The sequence below is a fragment of the Thamnophis sirtalis genome, unplaced genomic scaffold (genome assembly GCF_051295495.1).
Source record: "Thamnophis sirtalis isolate CommonGarterSnake01/CBP01778 unplaced genomic scaffold, rThaSir2_p1.2 scaffold_1, whole genome shotgun sequence".
In the NCBI taxonomy this organism is placed as follows: Eukaryota; Metazoa; Chordata; class Lepidosauria; order Squamata; family Natricidae; genus Thamnophis; species Thamnophis sirtalis.
The window spans coordinates 147993127-148014963 of record NW_028261381.1 but is presented as its reverse complement, the minus strand read 5'-3'; the positions used below and the strand labels follow the sequence as shown (position 1 = coordinate 148014963).

The window sequence follows — 21837 nt, the reverse complement described above, 5'->3', positions numbered from 1 at the left end:
AATAAGAATTCCCTTGTATGCATGGGAGAGAGTGGAGAAATAGAGCTCAGATCCTGATGTTTGAGCTCTGTTTCTGTAACCCCGTAGAAGAGATCCCTTCTGCGAATAGAGAAGTAATGACATTCTCCCACAGGATACAGAAATGGAGCTCAAGATTGGGCAGGGGGAAGAGTGGACATCCTTTGGAAGCAGCTCTTTTCAGTCAACATCTAGAGACAAAAGGAAGCCAAAATCCAAGTAGAGAAGAGAGGCAGCATGGGTGCTTCAGACAGATTGGGGAGGCCTGATGCAGGCTGCACACATGTGTATCTCCCTCAGGAGCTGAAAATCCTGCTTGGATTTTGGCAAAAAGGGTTTTTACCTCCTAAGCAGAGCTTCTCAGGTTTCTCCCCCCCCCCCCAGCACCCCATACTTCTTACCTGAGACTCCATTCGCTTAATGACCTATGTAATTGCTTTATGACTGCAACTGGGAGTGCTAGGATTATGGTCATTGAGTGAAGCAGTTATGTGGACTATCATGTGACATTTTGCTTAACAACCACTTCATTCAAAAACTGAGATTCCGGGCTTAATTGTGCTTGTAAATCAAGGAATACCTGTATATTCAAATACCAGAAGAAAAACTAATGTCTCAAAGATCTAGAATGACTTCTGGAAAATGCAGAAACTAGGAAATCATCATAAGACCTTTCACTTTTACTGCTAGATCATGTTTACTGTGGCTCAGAATTACTGCATGGCCTCAGCCTTCTGATTTTATATACTTCCCCTCTTGGAGCCAAAACTAATGACTTTTGCCCAGTTTTGGCTCAAATTGTATAATTTAATTATGTATTGTAGGCTTGCGCAACATACTGCCTGCAGCTCCTCCAATTTCTCCAGTTTTCACCAACATCATCAGCAACATTGCTGCCCGCCAACTCGCTCTCAACTAGCCATCAAACAGCTGATTGATGCATCAGTCGAAGCGCACAATTATTTCTAATTTAAAAGCGTGGCCCTTTCCCCTCAATGAGATATTCTTTTGTCAATGACTTCAATAGGCACATCCCTTTTTCCAGCAGAATTCTGATTAACAAAGTGACTGTATATGGGGTTTGTGTCAACTGTGGGAATACATGCCTATTATAACATTGGATAAAAAGGCTCTGAGTTTTGAATCATTAAGTGTCTCACCCCAATCTAAAAAACAACTGCATTTTCTTTTCAATCATGGCGTATTATAGTATCTGAGCACTCACTGGTGAAATGAAACAGCAGAAGGTGCCAATATTTGTAGCCATGGCAGCCAGTAATTTACTATTTCATATGTCTGGTGTGACAGAAGCTGCTCTCTTATAGAGAGGTCAGGACATTTACAGTATTAAAAAGGAACATGCCACCAGGAAAACTGTCTTGTATCTCATGTACAAGAAAAGATGAGAAAGAAAGAAAGAAAGAAAGAAAGAAATAAAGAAAGAAAGAAAGATAGATAGATAGATAGATAGATAGATAGATAGATAGATAGATAGATAGATAGATAGATGATAGAACTGTGGATAAAAAAGAAACACAATTCTATATTATGTTTTTCTGAAAGCATAAATTGGTAAGCTGTTAATGTTACCATACATGGGCTGTAAAACTCTGAGTGACTTTTAAATGACAGAAAAGTGTGACTAAAAATTTCCATATCTATATGTACCATGCAGTGGTCACCCACCACTCCCCCTTTGGGGGGGGGTACTCCTGTATATTAGCTTGCCATCCAAACTTTCTGACATACACAGATACTCTAATATTTCAAATCTCTGAAATCTTCAGAAAACCTGCTTTGGCTGTTACTGCTTTGCAAGAGAAAAGAGGATGACTGAGAAAGGCAAAGGGTTGGGGGTTTTTATTGCTCGTTTGGCTAGATAGGGAAATAGTTGGGGGTGGGGAAAGAGAATTTTGTTATGGGCACAAATTCCATCATTTGGACTGCACATTGTATGGAGAAACTAGATAGCAGGGAAGTTTATTCTGTCTTATACTTCAGTAATGTAATTTATGATTTTATTGGTTTGCTATCCATCATGAGAGATTGTAAAGGGTAAGGTAGGTGTAGGAGTAAACATTCAAAATAAATATATTCAGTTAATTCTGAAAGTCATCAATACATTGGCACAGACGTTCTTTATAACCTTTCTAGTTGATTCATATGGACACTCACTTAAAATAAACAAGAAGTTACCAATCACTCTTTATTCTGTGAGTATCATTGTATTTATTTATTAATCTATTTTTCAGAGTTCTGCATTCTAGATACTTTGTTTTTTAAAAAATAGTAATAGCAATAGCACTTAGACTTGTACTCCACTCCATAGTGCTTTACAGCACTCTCTGAGCAGTTTACAAATGTCAGCCTATTGCCCCCAACAATCTGGGTCCTAATTTTACTGACCTCCGAAGGATGAAAGGCTAAGTCAACCTTGGGCCAGTCAGGCTCGAACTCTTAACAGTGGGAAGACCTTAGCCTGCAATACTGCATTCTAATTAAGAATATTTTAAAAATCCTTTCTTGACTGGATCTTCCTCAATCTTGGGTCCTATACCTGAGGCCTGGGAGCTTGAGGATTCTGCGTAGCATCTTAGCTGTTCCTTGCATTGCATCCTCAGGACCGAGAACTCTTGATGTCATGCCAAGGTGGCGCAGTGGTTAAATGCAGCACTGCAGGCTACTGCTAGATCAGCAGGTCAGCGGTTCAAATCTCACCGGCTCAGGGTTGACTCAGCCTTCCATCCTTCCGAGGTGGGTAAAATGAGGACCCAGATTGTTGGGGGCAATATGCTGACTCTCTGTAAACCGCTTAGAGAGGCCTGAAAGGCCTATGAAGCGGTATATAAGTCTACTGCTATTGCTATTGCTATTCCTGGCATCTGTTGAAGTCATTCTCCCAGCTTAGAAGTCCCAGCCCCAAGCACTCCTGCCACCACTGGGATTGCTTCCCTGTCCTTTACTTTCCGCAACCCCTCTAGCTCCTCCTTTAGGCCTTCATATTTCTCCAGCTTCTCATACTCCTTTTTCATTTATTTAGTTGTCCCGAGGGCATCTTCAACACCTTATTCCTAATTGGAAGAAAATAGTAACTTCAGGATATTCTCAGGGGATGCAGTTTCTTCTGCCATGTCAGGACCAACATATTCTGATAATAACATGAATTAGTATAAGCATGACAGTTACTTTTGAAATGAAAATCCTTTAACATGTTTTTACTGATGTGTAATGATGTGCACATGCTACTGATAACTTGTCAGCTATCTATGCTGGAATTGCATTTTACAAATAGATTGTAAGTTTGCTCTCTAAGGAGCTATACATCTTGTACTGAGGTAAATGGCTCCGTGGTAACCAGGGATAGCAAATGGTGAAAGAAGATGCACTAGTCCTGAAAAATATTCTGAAATGCACTTTAAATCAGGTGTTAATTAGAACACTCTGAACTTAAAACACCAAGCTATGTTATGGCAGGTAACAGGCAAGGAGGATTTGTTAGAGAGAGAAGGCACTGGAGGGAGATTAACATGGAGCCAATATTAATACAGTATCCTGTATTTATATTACAAAATCAAGTTATATAGTATCTTCCATTTTGAAAGACATTTAGCAGAGGGTTCTGGCCAGAATTCCGATTAGTAGCAATTTGTGGGGTCCTTAAAGCCCTATTGCTGCAAGCACCAATCCTGTTCAATCCTGAGCTATAAATATTCTCTGCCATAGGTAGCAATTTAGTGGTCCTGATGAACGGTTTTGGCTGGCCATTTGAAAGGGAATAACCTGTTTGGATTAGATTCTGAGTCACATTTGATATAGTGGAATCCATCAGAGCCTTTGGGGAGAGTTAGTTCAGTCCCTGACTGTGAGCTTCATGCTATTTTTAAAAGTACATTTCTACAATTGATCAAAATGCAATTGATGACAGTGATCATTACTTTCAGTTCTATTTCGGCCCTATTTTTCTTTTCACATCAGAATTCCTGGAACTTTAACATTTTGCCTTCTCTGTTCTGCTTTCTTATTGGCATTTCCAAAACTTTACAAATACTTTGGAAAGTGGACAGGATAATCCATGGGATTTATTCCCAGTTAGATTGACATAGAAATACAACCTGTATTTTAAAATTATTTTAAAGAACACTAATGGACAAGTCAGTCTTGCCTGTAAGATCACTTCTAACTGTCAAGAAATTTCTTTTTAGTTCTAAGTTGCTTCTCTCCTTGATTAGTTTCCACTCATTGCTTCTTGTTCTATCCTCAGGTGTTTTGGAGAATAGTTTGACTCCCTCTTCTTTGTGGCAACCCCTGAGATATTGGAACACTGCTATCATGTCTCCCCTATTCCTTCTTTTCATTAAACTAGACATACCCAGTTCCTGCAACCATTCTTCATATGTTTTAGCCTCCAGTCCCCTAATCATCTTTGTTGCTCTTCTCTGCACTCTTTCTAGAGTCTCCGCATCTTTTCTACATCGTGGCGACCAAAACTGAATGCAGTATTCCAAGTGTGGCTTTACCAAGGCATTATAAAGTGGTATTAACCCTTCATGTGATCTTGATTCTATCTCTCTGTTTATGTAGCCTAGAACTGTGTTGGCTTTTTTGGCAGCTGCTGCACACTGCTGGCTCATATTTAAAAGGTTGTCCACTAGGACTCCAAAGTCCCTTTCACAATTACTATTATTGAACAAGGTATCACATATATTGTACATGTGCATCTTGTTTTTCTTGCCTAAATGTAGAACCTTACTTTTTTCACTATTGAATTTCATTTTGTTAGATAGCACCCAATGTTTAAGTCTGTCAAGATCCTTCTGTATCTTGAGCCTATCTTCTGGAGTGTTGGCCATTCCTGCCAGTTTGGTGTCATCTAGCAAATTTGAGGAGTTCCCCATTTATTCCCTCATCCAAGTCATTAATGAAGATGTTGAAGAGTACTGGCCTAAAACAGATCCTTGGGGTACTCCACTGTGTACCTCCCCCCTGTAGATGCAGTTCCATTGAGGACTACACATTGAATGCAGTTGGTCAGGCAGTTATGAATCCATTTAGTGGTGATGCTGTCCAACCCACATTTTTTCTACTTTATCTAGTAGTAGGTTATGGCCTACTTTATCAAATGCCTTACTGAAGTCCAAGTAAATTATATCGACAGTATTCCTGTAGTCTACAAATTTTGTAACTTTGTCAAAGTATGCAATAAGTTTAGTCTGGTAAGTAATTCCTTATATTTATAGCAAACACAAAAACAAGCCCTTAGGCTATCAACTCCTCAATAAATAATTGTAATTCAACTTCCATGCAAACCTCTTTGCAGGCCTAGCAAATTTTATCACTCAGATATAATGGGCCTATGACTTGATTCCCCATAAGGTAGTGACTTCTTACCCACAACCCCATTAAACATTGAAGAATGACTTAGAAGGAAACCCAAATGTGAGGAAGAATTGGGATGGAAGAGGACTAACATTACTTTCAAAAGTTATCTAGACGTGCCTTGGAAGTTTAACAGAAACTAGGCAGTCTTTCCTGTTTGAAGAAAACAAAAATAATCCAGACTTTCCATAAAAATTGGAATGTTTTTTAAAGGAAAGACAATACAGTAACTAATTTAATGACTCACCTGACTTTTTCTTCTCTGTCCTTCAACGTGGGGGGAAGCAAAGAAAGTTGCAATCCTTAAGGAAGCAGCATGTAGCCAGACTGTTGAAAACTTCCTTTTCTAACTATTTTACTTTTTTCCATTTTCAAAACACAAATGAAATTTTGCTTTCAGATTTTGTGCATTTTACATGAAACATTGATTTGAAAGATGAAGACAGATATAACTCTATAATAAAGGCCACTTCACACATTGAGATTGCAGTTAGCCAAAGTTTGCACTGTGGAAATGTTTGGTTGACATCTGCCACTTGTCTGGATGCCTAGAGGACCAAACTTAACTAGACAAATTCATGTATGCTGTTCACATATAAAACATGGTGAGGAAGGACTGAAAATATAAACTATTGGTGTTATCATTAGCCCTGGTTTGGATCAACTCCCAAGGGTATTTATGTGACATACATGTTTGTCATATTCATGCTGTAGATTTTTAAAACGTAGAGTTTAAATTCTTCTAAGTTGTATATAGGTTCACATTAGTTTGATTATCAGAGGTGCTTCTTGCAGTTTCTCCTCCCCATATTCTAAAGTTAGATGATTTAACTAATCTTGGCATTTTGTATATGGAATTGTCTCCCCAGGAAAAGAGGTTCTTTTTTATTTACATCCTTCCTTGTCTACTAAATGCAGTACTCAGAGAGGCTAACAATAACAAAAATTATGCAGATATAAAGAACTGTAATGAAAATATTAAACCCTATTAAAACATAAACTAAAACACCTCCGTATAGTCAAAAAATAACTCTAATGTCTTTTTGGTATCAAGTGAACACTTTTCCATTTCAGTCCTCTGTAAAATGAAGAGCGATATATTTTTTGTGCCATCTACGGTTTGTTGAGCCAGTTACACTTAATAGAATGTACAAATTATTAATTCTCAGTAGTATGGCATTATATAAAAGGAGAATGATTTTTGTTAGTCACATTCTGTATTTGAATTGGACTGTTGGTGTTTTTCCCCTTCGGTTTATATTTCTATTTGCTGGAATATTATTATTTTTATTTATTGTAATGCCATTCTGAGTCTATTTTTATTGAAAAACACTTGTTATTCATGTTATAAATGAATAATGTAGTTCTTTTGTCATTAAAACTAGAATTTTTCTGGGTGACATGCCAAGATTTTACTATGAGGTACTTGTTTCTGAACTGTAGTTATGTGACCTTTGTTCATAAATAATTCTTGTCAAAGTATCCTTTTGTTTTCTGTTCTTTACTTTTCATTTTGTACAGGTTCTGCACGTAAAGCTAGTAGTACAACCAATAGTTTTATATTTGAGTTTTACATCCTTTGCTATTGGGCTTCATGCCAACGTTCAATATAGCAGCTGCATTGGTTGTGCTTGTGGATGAGTCGTGGAGTACAGATTGCAATCCTGGTCCTCTTTGAACTCTCAGTGGCTTTCAGGATTACTTGACCATGGTATCCTTCTGGACTGCCTCTGAGTGATTGAAGGGGGAGGGCATGGTTTCACATTGGTTCTCCTCCATTGTGAGAGGACAGTTCTAATTGGTGGTGGTGAGGGAATGATGATCTGCCCCAAAACTTCTACTTTTTGGACTGCCTTTCAAATTTGTTGTAACATAACTTTTCTACATGAAAGCACCAGGAAGCTACTCAGTCTTCAGGAGGCCTGATTTGGTCAATATTGTCCTTGGGCTAATCAGACAACACTGTATGTATGTATGTATGTATGTATGTATGTATGTATGTATATATGTAAGTACATACATACATACATATACTGTATGTGTGAATGTCCATCTCATAGTGACACTGAGCAGCTAACAATGGCTGAACGAACACATGAAATAAAAAAGGACAGAGAGAGAGAGAGGGAGGGAGGGAGGGAGGGAGGGAGAGAGCGAGAGAGAGAGAGAGAGAGAGAGAGAGCGCGAGAGAGAGAGAGAGAGAGAGAGAGAGAGAGAGAGAGAGAGAGAGAGTGAGAGAGAGAGAGAGAGAGACTGGAGACAAAAGGGATAGAGCCAATATATTTTTGGAGGATATAGCACTCTGAGGGACTGTTTTCTGGGTCCAGCAAGATGACTTTCTTAAATTGACAGACCCATAACATGTTCCTCATACTGGATCTGATGGGAAAGATAGAAACAATTGGGGAGAAATGGTCCCGTAGATAACTCAGTCCCATCCCATAAAGTGCTTTGTAAGTATCAACCAGCAGCAAGAATTCCATCTGGAAGTATACCAAAAATCAGTGCAGCTCATGGAGAAGATGTAATTATGGGCATGCTGATCTGCACCCATAGTTAGTCATGCTATCACATTTTCAGTTGTGATATTTTGGACAACATTGTTTTGTTGTCAGGCCTGGAAGCCATGTTTTACTTCTGGGGCTTCTGGCCTGCCACATTTCCCCACAGTAGAAAATGGGGCAGGCCAGAAGCCCCAAAGGTAAAAGACGGTAAAGAACTTCAAGCCTCAGAGTTTTCTTTCGTTGTTGGTGTTACTTGGAACCCTGACATTTGTTTTGTATGGCCACCCATCTCATTTAATCCAGTCTGTGAAAGGCTGGATTAAATCAAATGCGTGAGAGGTGGTGGAGGTCAATATCTATGGACCCACCTGCTGCCAGGTATGGCATATGGAAGATTGCAACTTGAAATGTAAAAGGAACAAAAAGAGCATGAATTAAGAAAGAGAAAAATAAGGGAAAATAGATACATTGGAATGGGACTATGAAATTATGAAAGATCTAATAGATCTAATAGCTCTGATCTTGTGAATGAGGTTGGTGAGTACATGCAGGGAATAAAAGTTATAAATTTAATAATAAATATCTTGGAAAATATGAATAGGAGTCTTGTACGTTTTGCAGTGAATGCATATGAAGGCATGAATTAATAGGTAGTTAATACTTGCATCTTAAATTGCAGTAGGTGGAGGTAATGAAAGAACCAGAGTTGAATTTGAAGAAAAATATGAAGCATTTTTAATAAATGCAATCCGTAGTATTGGTTTCAAAGTATTTCATTCTTTATGGTTTCCCTTCCTTATAGAAGCCAAAGACTGCCCCATAGAATCCTAAAATAAGAAGGTGGAAAGGACTTTATAAATTATTTAGTTCATCCCCCTGCTCAGTGTAGGATTCACTAAAACGTCTCTGGCAGAAGACCATCCAATCTCTGTTTGAAGATCTCCAATAAAGGAGAATTTATCATTTCAATTAGTAGCCTATTTCACTGGTTGACAACTTGCATATTTGTTAAGTTCCTATTGACATTAACCTGAACTTTATAGTTTTAACTCACTCATTTGTGCTCTTGTTTTCTTGGGCAGTAGAGAATAAGTCCATGCCCTCTCTTGAATGACATCCTTTCAGATATTCTCTTAGGTCTCCCTTCATTCATTTCCTTCAAAAAGGGCTGGCCTTTCCAGACCGTGTATACATGCTCATGCGCGCGCACACACACATACATGTTTGAAGTAAGACTACAGTATCTTTGCTTCTTTTGTTTGAAATAACCTCCCCCTGGATATGTGAATGGTCCCCTTTCTGCTGATGTACAGGAATGCTGTTAAGACAGTAGAATGCTTTTATATGTCACATGAACTATGGATGCTGGAGTTGGTTCATAGTTTAATTAATATAAAATTTTATATATTTGTCTTATGACAATGAATATGTTTATTTTAATGATGTCAGTTACCAGGAGTCATTTTAGAGTATTCTGGTATACAAAGAAGAAAACAAATAAAATTTGTGCCAGGCAGGAAATTTACAACAGGTCATTGGAAGATCAGAATGTTTATTACATATTTCATAACTTATAAGCAAATATTGATAATGTAATAGGCTTGAATTATAGAATGTTTTGCATGAAAATGGGATTGAACTTTGTTGAATGCTAAAAATGATATACAATTGAGCTGAGGCATTCCTGAAAATAAGTGGAATATTTATTGATCAGGAAGAATATGTGCTATCCACTTAGTAGTTCAGTACATTTGTAAACAAAATAAAATAATATGTAATCTTCAATTAAAAAAGATTTGTTTTGGGATGTTAATGTAGCAGTATACTCTCACATACAAATCCATACTAGATCGGTTAAGAAGCTGAATAATTTGCAGTTATTTTTAGATTGTACGATGAGAAGTATGGATCTGAAAGTGATGTATTAAACACCAGACTGATTATGTCTGATAGTTGAACTGGAGGGAACAATTTTCCAAACTGAGAAATCAATACTTGTTCTAAAACATAAAAATAAATGCTAGTAGGAGAGTAGTGGATAATATGCAGTATATAGCAAGTTCATCAAAAAAAGAAAAAAAAAGGCTGAGTAAAGAGTGTGCTTCTGCTACTTTGTTAAATACTAGTGAAAAGTTGTTACATCAATGGAAAAATAAGAGTTAAGTGCAATGGAGATGGAGTACTTATAAAGTGTGTGCGGTAAAACAAGAAGAGATAGAGTCAAGAATGAATGGATGCTGGTTGAATATGGTTTGGAAGCAGAAGTCATTGACTAGTGAAGATAAAATAGGTTGAGGTGATTTGTCCCAGTGGTGGGATTCAGCCAGTTCGCACCTATTCGGGAGAACCGGTTGGTAACTTTCTAAGTAGTTCAGAGAACCAATTGTTGGAAGAAATCCCCTTTTGTTTTTTTCCACTTTACAGGGCTAATCCTGTAAAGGAAGGCAGGAAGGAAACATTCTAGTGTTGTTTCTAGCCTAAGCTTTATTGACCTGCTTACGGAAACTGCCTCTTTGGTTAATCCTTATTACATTGTAACAGCTAAGGTGAAGAGCCCATCGACCTGAGTGACCTTGAGTTGGCCAAACCCACCCAGTCACATGACCACCGAGCCCCACCTACCCAGATAGTCATTAGGGCAGAGAACCAGTTGTTAAATTATTTGAATCCCACCACTGATTTGACCTTAAAAAAGAATAAATGGGGAGTGAATTCCAACACAAACAAATGAAAAAAAAGTGAATTGGTTAAAAGTACGGAGAAATTTAGAAAACAGGCATTGGGTAGAGTTGATGGAATTGTTAAAAAAAGAGAGGTAAGAAGTTTAAAGAGCAAAAGGCAATGTATGGATTCAATGAGACCAATGATAGAACAATACAGAGAGTTACTGTATTAAAACTGTGTTTCCATCTTTTTTTCTTATATTTGTGTTCGATTTCTTTTTTATTACTATTTTCTAATCTTTTGTTTGTGCTCTGCATAAAAATTGCTGATATCAAAAGAATATAGCATGTTGGGTCTGTATATTCACCTATATGTGTGGCATTTTCAAAATAAAAGGATTAAGTTTCTTTCTGCCCTGTATCAAGAACCTAACATCTTTCACTCTTTTTGTTTGTTTATGTGCAGGCTAAGACCCTTGATTTCAACCCAGCTAGCCAAAAAGCAGGCCACAGAAGAGGTATGGTATTGCTCTGAACTTTATTTCATTTTGGGAATCTGGAGAGGATTGTCATCACGCTTCTCCTTTCAAAATCAGCTTCAGCTTTATGCTAAGCATATTCTAGAGCAGGAGGACAGAGTTCACATTTCAGTTTTAAATGGCTAGTGAAATCTTTCTGCTGGGAATAATCAAAGGGAAATATACAAAGAAAAATAAGTACATATTAACACATCTGCTAACTACAGCTAGAATAGCATTTGCCCAATGCTGGAAACAAAATAATACCCCCTCAGACTAATTAGTGATACAAAAAACTTTGGATTGTGCAGAGATGGACAAATTAACACTGAAATTAAAAGATAAAGAAGAGTCGGAATATTATTAAATTTGGAACAATTGGTACAAATGGCTGCAAAACAAGTATAAAATTAATTAAGCCGAAAAACAGTATATATATATATATAAATATATATAGAACTGTGTATAAAGGTGTATAAATATAGAAGCGAAATATTATATACATGTACAGGTATGATGACATAACAATGTTGATATAATGACTGTAAGGTGTTGTAGAGGGAAAAAATAATTTAAAAATCTGCTAAAAATAAATAAATAAATAAATAAATAAATAAATAAATAAATAAATAAATAAATAAATAAATAAATGGCTAGTGATATGATTACTCTGGATTTTGTTATACACTATCTTTTCCCCCTTTATATACCGTATTTTACAGAGTATAACATGCACCTTTTTCCCCCAAAAAAGAGGGAGACAATCTGGGTGCATCTTATACACTGAATACAGCATTTATGGCCTCCCGAAACCCCGCCTCCTTCACAAAAATGGACATGCAGAGGCTTTGGGAGGCCTGCAAAGTGCTCCTGCGGACTGGGGAGGGCAAAAATGGGCCGTTTTTTGCTAATTTCTGCCCCGCCCAGCCCCCAGGAGCTCTCTACAAGTCCCCCAAAGCCTATGCATGCTCTGTTTTTTTCAAAAAATGAGGCACGCAGGGGGTTTGGGAGGCCTGTAGAGTGCAAAAAAAAATTTTTTTTTTTTAATTTACCTTTTTAAAATCTCGGTGCATCTTATACACTGGTGCGTTTTATACTCTAAAAAATATGGTATCTATTTATAAACTATGTTTTGGGGCTAATGACATTAAACCAAAAATATAGCATAAAGCAACATATCACAACAGAGTAAAATCTAAATTAATTTAACTATACAGCATTAGATAGGCCAGAAAAAGCAGTTGCTCCCAAATAATTTCTGGAATTACACAATTTTGGATGTAATGGAAGTAACAGCAGAGCAAATGGTCCAAGAAGAAGTCTGACAATGTGGATTTTTCTTGAAAAAGACCTTGTCTTGGTGAATCCCTGTCAGCAACAGCAGTCTGAGACTCATTCTTATGATATTTTCTTTTCTGTAAAGAAAGTCAATTAATTATCTCTAGGCTGACTAGGTGACATACCTTTATAATTTAAAGGTAATTTCTTATGGTAACTTATATTAAATCAGGGGTGGGTTTCTGCCAGTTCTAACCTCTTCTATAGAAGAGGTTCCACAAATCTAGCATGCCATTTAGAACTGGTTCCAGCTCCCTCCGCACGCCCGTCCACACCAAACTTGCCCCGCCCTCTGCTCACTGATTCACTGGCTCACCAATTGCCCCGACCACTCTAAGAGCCCTATCTAAACTTAAAGCTGTCAAGTTTGAACATCCCTGGGTTTTTTTTTCTAAAGGGTTAGAGGTGCAAGGATCTTGTAACTTGACAGCTTTAAGACTTGCACACTTCAATGCCAGAGTTCCTGAGCCAACATGACTGGAGGAGGAATTCTGGGAGTTGAAGTCCACATATCTTAAAGCTGTCAGGTTTGAACACCCCTGGGTTTTTTTTTCCTAAAGGGTAGGGGTGCAAGGGTCTTGTAACTTGACAGCTTTAAGACTTGGTGCTTCAAATGCCAGATTTTCTGAGCCAACATTTTGGTTGCTAAGCAAGACATTGTTAAGTGAGTTTCACCACATTTTTCAAGTTGGCCACGCCCACCAAGCCACATGACTGCCAATCCACTCCCACTCGGTCACATGGCTGGCAAGCCACTCACACCCGGTCACATGGTCGGCAAGTCACTCTCACAAAGCAGGCCACACCTACAGAAGAGGTTCAAAAAATTTTGAAACCCACTTCTGTATTAAATCTACACAAAAGTTACAGCAATAGCCTTTGTCACATTTTGATTTAAATTCTGTGGTTGGAACATGGAACTACTAGTAATCTAACAGTGATTGCATATCACTATTTTGAACTGGTATCTCTCCCCTTCCCCAAAATGGCTCATTCCTCAGTGTGAGGATGAAAGACAAAAGTAATCTTTTTTATGCATGCAACCTTTTGTTAAATTATAGACTACTTTTAAGTACTACTGTTGTACAGAACAACAAACAATAGCTATTTATTTCAAACCATAAGTAATATCTGTGTCTTCATTAGAATCTGTTGGTTGTTGAATATATATTTTTCCCTGCTATCGATGTGGAGCTGCAGTCTATGGAGCTCCAGAAACCTTACATGGTCTTGAGTCTTGTGGAGGAAACTCAGAGTTGATATCAGAACCTGCTTGTAAAATTTTCTTTCATTTCTGCATCTAACAGGGTTTTTTTTTGGTTTTTTTTTGTGAGAAAGGTTTTAAGTTTTGCTCATTAGCCAGCATATAGAGAGAGCTGATTCCCTATTGGTAATAGAGATTCTTTTGAACAATGTGATGTACCTCAGCAATGTTCTGTTGGTTTCCAAATTGCTAGTATTGTATAATAATTTAATATAGACTGAGTTGCTTTGAACATAAAAAGACTATTTGTACAATATGGTTTACCCTAGAGATATCAAGACAGATGCTGAACTACAATATTCATCATATGTGACTGTTGGGTGGAATTGAAGGCTAACACATTTTGCAATTTCTTTTAGAATAGAATAGAATAAAATAACAGAAAGGGACCTTCTGGAAGGGACCTTGGAGGTTTAGTCCAACCCCCTTCCTAGGCAGGAAACCCTACACCACTTCAGATATTAGTTGATGCTCTGTTTCATTAGTTGATTTTACATTAGTTGATGCTCTGTTTCATCAAGTGGTTTGCCAGTTGGTTTCAATTGCCATTCTAATTGAAACATGGCTTTCCAAAATCCCAGGCAAAGTTCTTTTCTAGTCCTATTTTCTAAGATCTTTTGATATCAGGGATTGCACTTGAGATGTTTTGCATTCAAAGCATGCATTGTTCCATTGAAGAGAGGCCCTTCTAATTAAACAGTTTGATGCAAAATTGCATAATGAGTTATTGATTCTCTTTCTAATTACATCTGAATACTATTTAATTCATTAGACGTTTTGCATACCATTTTTAATGTTCTGCTTATATAAAGGAGATTTCTAGCATCAGATTGCTTTGGCTAAAGCTAAATTTTAGAGAGGCTCACTTTCTTGCATGTTTAGTTATCTTCATACTATTGTAACCATATTTTGAAATTTCAGAAAAACAAACAACAGTAATATTCCTCGAGAAACCTATAATAGCCTTGCTGCATTTGATGTCTCTCCAAATGAGTTGAATTACAATTTCCATCATCTTCCAGCCATATGGCTGGAGCTATTCTGACTGAGTAGAATTGAGTTTATTATTCTCTACATTTCCCTGGCACAAGCCTGAAGAAGACTGGGATATCACTTTCTTAGGTTGAAGCTTTGATAGAATGACAATTAAAGTGAACAAAAGAAGCTCTTAGTTGGATTGTTAAGGGAAAGGGTGAGGATTTTTAAAAATAACTTTTCTTCCTTTATAGGCAGTCTTTCCAAGTACTCAGACAGAAACTGAAAAGGTTGAAAAATCAGGAACTGTGCTGGTGGAAACTGGGCCAGTATCTTATAATCATGAGGAGGATGTGGAAGAGGAAGAAATTGAAGAGGAGGAGGATCATTGCGTGAGCGCCCTTAAACTAATGGGAGGAAATGGTAGGCTGTTTTATGTTCCTTAACACACACCCACCCAAAAAAACCCAAACAAAGAGGATCCCCACTGCCCAAAGAATCTATAATGGTGTCTCACATGAAAAAATCTGTGTGGCTGCTTCTTCTTGGTCTCTCATCAGCAAATTTAATAGAAAGATCCTGTGGGACCATTCAGGTCAAATTTATTTATTTCAGTTACCATATTTTTCGGAGTATAAGATGCACTGGAGTATAAGACACACCAAGGTTTTGAAGAGGCAAATTTAAAAAAAAAAGTTTTTCCACTCTGCAAACCTCCCAAAAAGGGCCCATTTTTCATGAAAACGGGCCTGTTTTTTGTAAAAAAAAGGGGGGGGAATTAGGAAGCTTATAGAGTGCTCCTGGGGGCTGGGGGGGCAAAATTGAGCAAAAAACGGGCTTTTTTTGCTCATTTCTGCCCTCCACAGCCCCCAGGAGCACTCTGAAAACCTCTTAAAGGCTAGGCACGGCCATTTTGGTGAAGGGGCGGGGTTTCAGGAGGCAAAAAATGCTGAATTCAGTGTATAAGACGCACCCAGTTTTTCAGCCTCTTTTTTGAGGGAGAAAGGTCCGTCTTATACTCCGAAAAATACAGTATCTTTATCATATTTAACAACTGGGATGATAATGGAAGGGATGCAGGTTTTGCTGTATAGAACCTGCTTGACAGATGTATTGAAATGTAGAATATGAGCCTTTGTTTCTATTCTTAACTCTGTACTCCAAATAACTTTTAAAAGTTAATTAAGTGAACAAGGCTATAGATTATCAATTAACATTTAATGCTTTTTCATAAATGGATTATAGCCTCTGGTTTTCAAGCATAAATAATCATAAAAGTTCTCCCCAAATCCAGTAAATAATATTCAATAAGGAGAACTAAGGGTATACCTCTACAATATGCCTGTGTATTAAAGCTCTCATTACAACATAAATACTGTATGTACATATAGCCAGTGCTTTGATGTGGAATATACTAATTGTGAGGTCTGACAGTGTCATGGGGAGATGACTGGGTGGAGTGTTGATCATTTACTGTGTAAGTTTCTCAATACCTTTAATTTAGCAATGGATGCTGATTTCAACTTTTGTGCAGGAACTATAGAATAATCATACCACATTGGCTTGATTTGAGTGGAAAGTACATAAACTGTAGGGAACTTTTTTTCCCTGTGGCATATGCAATTATAATTGAATTACCAAAACACTGTGCCCTATATTTGCATGTCTATATTTGCTGCAAGAAAGAAGTTTGGTTTCAAGTCCCACAGCATAGCCAGTCACCCCGGTTCAGAGACTCTATCACCTTGCACTTTGCCAGCTCTGTAACTCCCAGCTGATCTCGTATTTTTTCTCCCCAAGCTGTTCTTTGTGACACAGCTACTGGCTGTGCAAGGCCTTCCTCGGGTCATGTATGTCCTTCTGTAAATTGTAAATTTTGAAGCCTCACAGGATGGTTATGCACAGTTCAGGAAGAAGGCCTTGCCCAACTAGCATCAGCCTTGAGAAGGATCAGTCTGAGCACACCTCGTCAGCAGAAGGAAGAAGATGGCAAAGTTCAGCTAGTACAGGGGTGTCAAACTCGCAGCCCGTGGGCCAGATGTATCATGTGCTGGCCACGCCCACACCCAGTTTAGCAAAAGAGAAAAAAGTTGCGATATGTCATGTGATGATATACGTTTGACACCCCTGAGCTACTGGAATCAGGGTAACAGAAGCAGCAGAGTGTAGGGTGGCCCAAAGGGCAGAGATAGGCTGGGGGAGGACATAGGTAGGGGGAGGTGAAGCATTTCTGTGGTTGTAAGGGTAGGTACCAAATGCCCAAATTTTGATCAGATAATTGCATTGTAACCGCTGTAATTTTGGGAAGTAATTTTATATAAAAGGTCAATGTAATGTAGTGGTTGATGGCACTGGATAAGAAACTGGGGGACTGTGAGGTTTGCTTAAGGCACAAATCCAACTGGATGATCTTGGCCAGTCACTCTCTCTGAGCCCTGGTAAGAAGGCAGTGGCAAGCTGCTTCTGAAAATCTCACCAAGAAAACTGCCGGAAGTAATTCAGGCCATCTCTAGAAGTAAACACTGACTTAAGCATTAAGAAAAAAGGTTGCCATAAGGAAGAAATATTTTTGAACACCATAAAACTAAAATACAGCACCCAATCAGATGGGATGAAAATGAAAAAGAGCTTTCATAAGAGCTTCTAAAGGAGGTAGGTAGGATTAGTTTTTGTAAGATTACATAGCTGGGTATAATAGAAAAATCTGTGAAATAAATGATCAGTATTCTTAGGAATCAATTAGCATAAATATTCCTAATAAAACCTGTTGTTAGAACCCTTTAAAATATTTAATACTTTACAAGTTCTAGGAATTTATTCACTTGGTGACAGGTGACCCACGTTTGAGCTTTGGTTCTTTTAATGTGCTTTAGTTGACTACATTTCTGTTTTATTTATTTGTAGGTTGTATACTTCCCTGCTTATTTGTTTTATTATGCTGGTAGGGACTATTTCTCTGTCCTGAGTGAACTGTCTAGCTTGTGGTAGACTATCTTGTGATGATGTTATTGAATCTAATAATTTTTCTTCCTTTGTTTTTAGATTATGGCTGTGATATGGAAGATGACGATGGGTATTAAACCTTTGTGTCTCCAAATGGAAATTGTGGGAGAAGCCACTGGTAGTAAAAACAACTCTTCCTGCCTCGGAAACAAAGGTTCTGTTTGCTGCGGATTCCTCTCAGTTTCCCTTGACCAACAGGCAGGCACTGGAACTTGACTTTCGAATACTTGAAATGTTTCTGATTTGGATCATGACATAAGAAAAAGATTAACTGAAGCATCACTTCCAGAGATGAAAGAAGAGCCAAATCGCTACCCAAACTTCCTTTGGACTTACCATGTCCTGGATTCAAATATATATATATATATATATATATATATATATATATATATATTTGAATCAGCACAAATACAACATATATATATATGTTATATTTGTGCTGATAAATAAATAAAGGGAGACTAGTATAGATATATATATATATGTAAAATATGTACAAAGAAGAAGAATTGTTACAGAATGCTAGACTTTTGTGTGAACATATTTGAGACTTGAACTTTTTTTTTAATTAAACATTTTTGAGTTGCATTGTTTACATTAATAGGATCCTCAAAGCAGAAGTTTGTTTCTGCTATAACATCCATATTTTCATGCTTCAGGAATGGTGAATCATATCAAAAGGGGCAGACAGCTTCCTCTGGAAACAAGTTCAAATGTATTCTTTGTTTGTTTGTTTGTTTGTTTGTTAATATTATCCTAGGATCAGACCATTGCTTGCCTGTAATCTCTATGTCAGTATAAGACAGCAGTTATATTTCTTGTTTTTAATTCCTTAGAAAAAGTTGCTGTATTAGAGCAGAGACCTCATGGGTGTTGCTGTTGTTCAAAGCTTCTTTGCAAGGCGAGTTTTTTGGTGTTCCAAAAAAATTAAGCTTGGTGTAAGCTTCTTTTACACTCACAGCTACTATTAGAGACAAGGCAAGCAAAGGCTAGGCTGAGGACAGAAGGAAGGAAAGCTCAACAAGTTAATATCTGACACTCTTTTATTTCTGCCTGAGGACCATTTCACAAGCTTTTATGCCCCATCCCAGGTTTTTTTTTTTTTTTTAATTGTTAAAAACAAGATGATATCTCAGGGCAATTTCTGTCCTCTTGGCAGAAGTGTCAGATTTCTCTCCAAGATAATGTCTTTGGTTTTTTTTTAAGCAAGTAGTTTGAACTATTTTTATTCTCTTTGATGCAAAGTAATTTTATATTTTGTAATGATGTCATTAAGGATGTATTTATAGCTCAATAGTGGAAGAGGCTCATCTATCACTATTTTATCAGTTGATCAGCTGGTATAACTAGCATCCTGAGAAATATAAAACAGACTAGTAGTTTACCCACTTAAATTGTGTAAGACAGATTTTTCTTGATTCTCATACTCCCTGGACTATAAATTAGCTCTGGTTCCTGTGACATTTTTGTACCACTACATTTATTTGTTATTAGAAGCAGAAGCATTAATAACACTTTTCATATTTTGTTGAACAAACAAAGTAGCTTTATGGAAAATAGTTTTTTCCTGTTTAAATGAAAGACACCCAATTTTCATGTTGATCTTTATATTAGCCAAACTACCTCTTTTTGCCACTGCTTAACTATACCAACTCAAAGTGGGATGATGCTTTTATTTCATCCACTTGAAGAATGAAGTGGAAATCAATTTTTTCCCTTTGTTTCCAAGACCAAGATCTCAAATGACAAACTGTGTCTTAATTGTACTGCTTCAGTTTGCAAATTGGAATTCCCATGAGGAAATGGCATTCCATGCAAATGATCCTTTCCAGATAGGCAACTTAGCATAGTAGAGAGAAATGCTGGCCTTTTTTTTTTTTTAAACACAAAGAAGCTTTCAATCAATGAACACTTTACACTTAGACTGGCATACTTGGGCCAGTACAGATTTATCACCTTATTAAATTAAACTCAAGGTGCTGGTTAAAAGGTTAGCAATATGTACAATAAGAAAAAAAATGTGGCTAGTCCAGTGAACTATTCCTGTGTGAGGAGCATTTATCTTGGCACTGAATTACTATATTAGTACTTGTAAAATTACAACTCTTTTTTCAATAATACTTTGTCCACTTTTACTCTGAAAAAGATTGTTATGGTAACATAATTTATTCATTGCTAAAGGAACAAGGAAAACAAATGCTTTTTTGTAAGCACTGAATTAGGAGTTTGCCAACAATTAGCTTGAGCAGCTGCTGCTTTGCCTGATGGCAGGAGATGAGAAACCTGTATCCCTCCAGAAGTTGCTGAACTACAACTTTTGGCAGCCCCAGCCAGCATGGCCAATGATGAGGGATGCTGGAGGCTGACACCATCTGGAGGACCACAGGTTTTGCATCTCTGTCTCATGAGTTCATTTCTTTCCAAACAGATGTTCCCAAAAAGGTAATACCTCTAGTCACTGCATTTGAGAAAATGAAAGTCTTCTTAGAATAGAAATTGCTATTGCTTCAAAGAAAGTATGTTGGCAGAGGGGAAAAAAACCTACACGCATATGAAATTCATAATTTTGGAATCAGATGTAACTTAATAATGTTTGTGTCCCAGATCAATTTCATAATAATCACATCAGACACCCAACTGTACCCATGTGGTTGGGTTCTCCATGCAGCCTGGCAAGTGTCTTTTTCTGGTGTAGTTCTTCATAGCACAGATTGACCCCATGGAGCTGGCTATGCATTGTAACCAGTTCAATTACAGATCTGAAGTACAAGTTACAAAACTGGAAGGGGTGGAGCTGGGACATCATGGATAAACATGCAATAGACCCTTCATAATCAGAGTCTGAGCGGATCAGGGTTGGCCTTCAACTATAATCTCACTTAAGCATTTTTATTCTTGTTGGGTTGCAAAGTAAGACACAAAAGAAGTAGAATTGGGGGTGAAATCATTCTTGTAGGGACTTGTAATATTAAACTCTTTATCCTATTTAATTTTCTAATAAAAATGCTGTTTTAAGGAATGTTTATATATGGTTGTTTGCAATTTGTTCTTGGAAGCCATATCTTCCTTTTGCATCACTGTTCTGTTAATTCTCTCTGTATTAACATCCAAGCCTCTCATCTTCTTTTTTTTTAAAGATAAAGAAATGAGAGAGCCAAGAATTGGTCTTAAATAGTTTTGCCCATTGCATACTAGTGTAATTGTTCAGCTTCATAATTTTCCTAAACTGAGCCAATCAATAATATTTATTCAGTCAATGACCAGCAAAAATTTAAAAGAACAAAAACAGTGAAGCAAATAAATACAATAATATAGTAACAACTCACAGAATAAATCTATACAATTCTGACTATCTCATGTTCTCACTCATCAGATTTAAATGTAATATACAGTACTTTTGTTGAAAAATGACAGAATAGGTAGAAGTATGTAGTTGAGAGAAAAAGCATTTTTGTAACTTAATTATGTGTTTACCGCAAATGAAACCCTATTCTGAATTTCATACACTATCTGCTATTTGCCCACAAATAGCATTTTAATGTTGGGTCTAATAGAAGAAATACTGTTGACTCTGAAAATCGCTTAGAGAGGGCTGTAAAAGCACTGTGAAGCGGTATATAAGTCTAGTGCTATTACTATTGTGAAGTCAAATATTTAAGTATTGGTATTTTAGCAGGTAAGGAACAAAGCTGAATCTTTTCTTTCTTGTGGAGATACTGATGCAAAACACTTATTTGAAGCTCTTATTTCCATGTGACACTTTTAGAACTTTCATTGACACTTTTAGAACTTTTCTTTCCAATGTAAATAGCAGCTCTGGAATAGCGGATTTTCATCAAGATTGTAGCAAGGAAAAAAGTTAGCCTTTGCAATCTGAATCAGTTCTTTTTTAACTCCTTCCCAAGGGATTAAAAGTAGATCCCAAGATCTACTACTTTGTATTTTTAAAAAGTAACCAAAATTTCTTTAATATCCTGTCTAATTTTGTATTGAATTCAGTTCTTTTTTTTTTTTAATAAACTGGAGATAATGAAAAGGTCACAAGAAGGCCAACAGTTCAACATCTATTAGATCCATCCAGTCCAGTAATGGTATCCTATTTTCTTCACTACTGGTTTGTTAGCGGGAGCATGCACAGAAGGTCCGTGATGACGTCTGGGTGGGTGGGCAGAGCCTCG

The 21837-nt window shown here is 37.2% G+C and overlaps 1 protein-coding gene across 4 annotated transcripts in view; it reads left to right on the top strand.

The window, feature by feature from the left end:
• BRF1 (BRF1 general transcription factor IIIB subunit) overlaps positions 1-18017 on the top strand; it is a 209596-nt gene extending 191579 nt beyond the window's left edge. For all 4 annotated transcript variants that reach the window (XM_087727249.1, XM_087727256.1, XM_087727244.1 and 1 more), the window contains 3 exons: positions 11028-11079; positions 14911-15079; positions 17699-18017. In XM_087727249.1, coding sequence (XP_087583375.1) covers positions 11028-11079; positions 14911-15079; positions 17699-17736 — 259 coding nt within the window. In that variant the 3' untranslated portion in view covers positions 17737-18017. The remainder of the gene's footprint in view (positions 1-11027; positions 11080-14910; positions 15080-17698) is intronic.
• The last annotated feature ends 3820 nt before the right edge of the window (positions 18018-21837 follow it).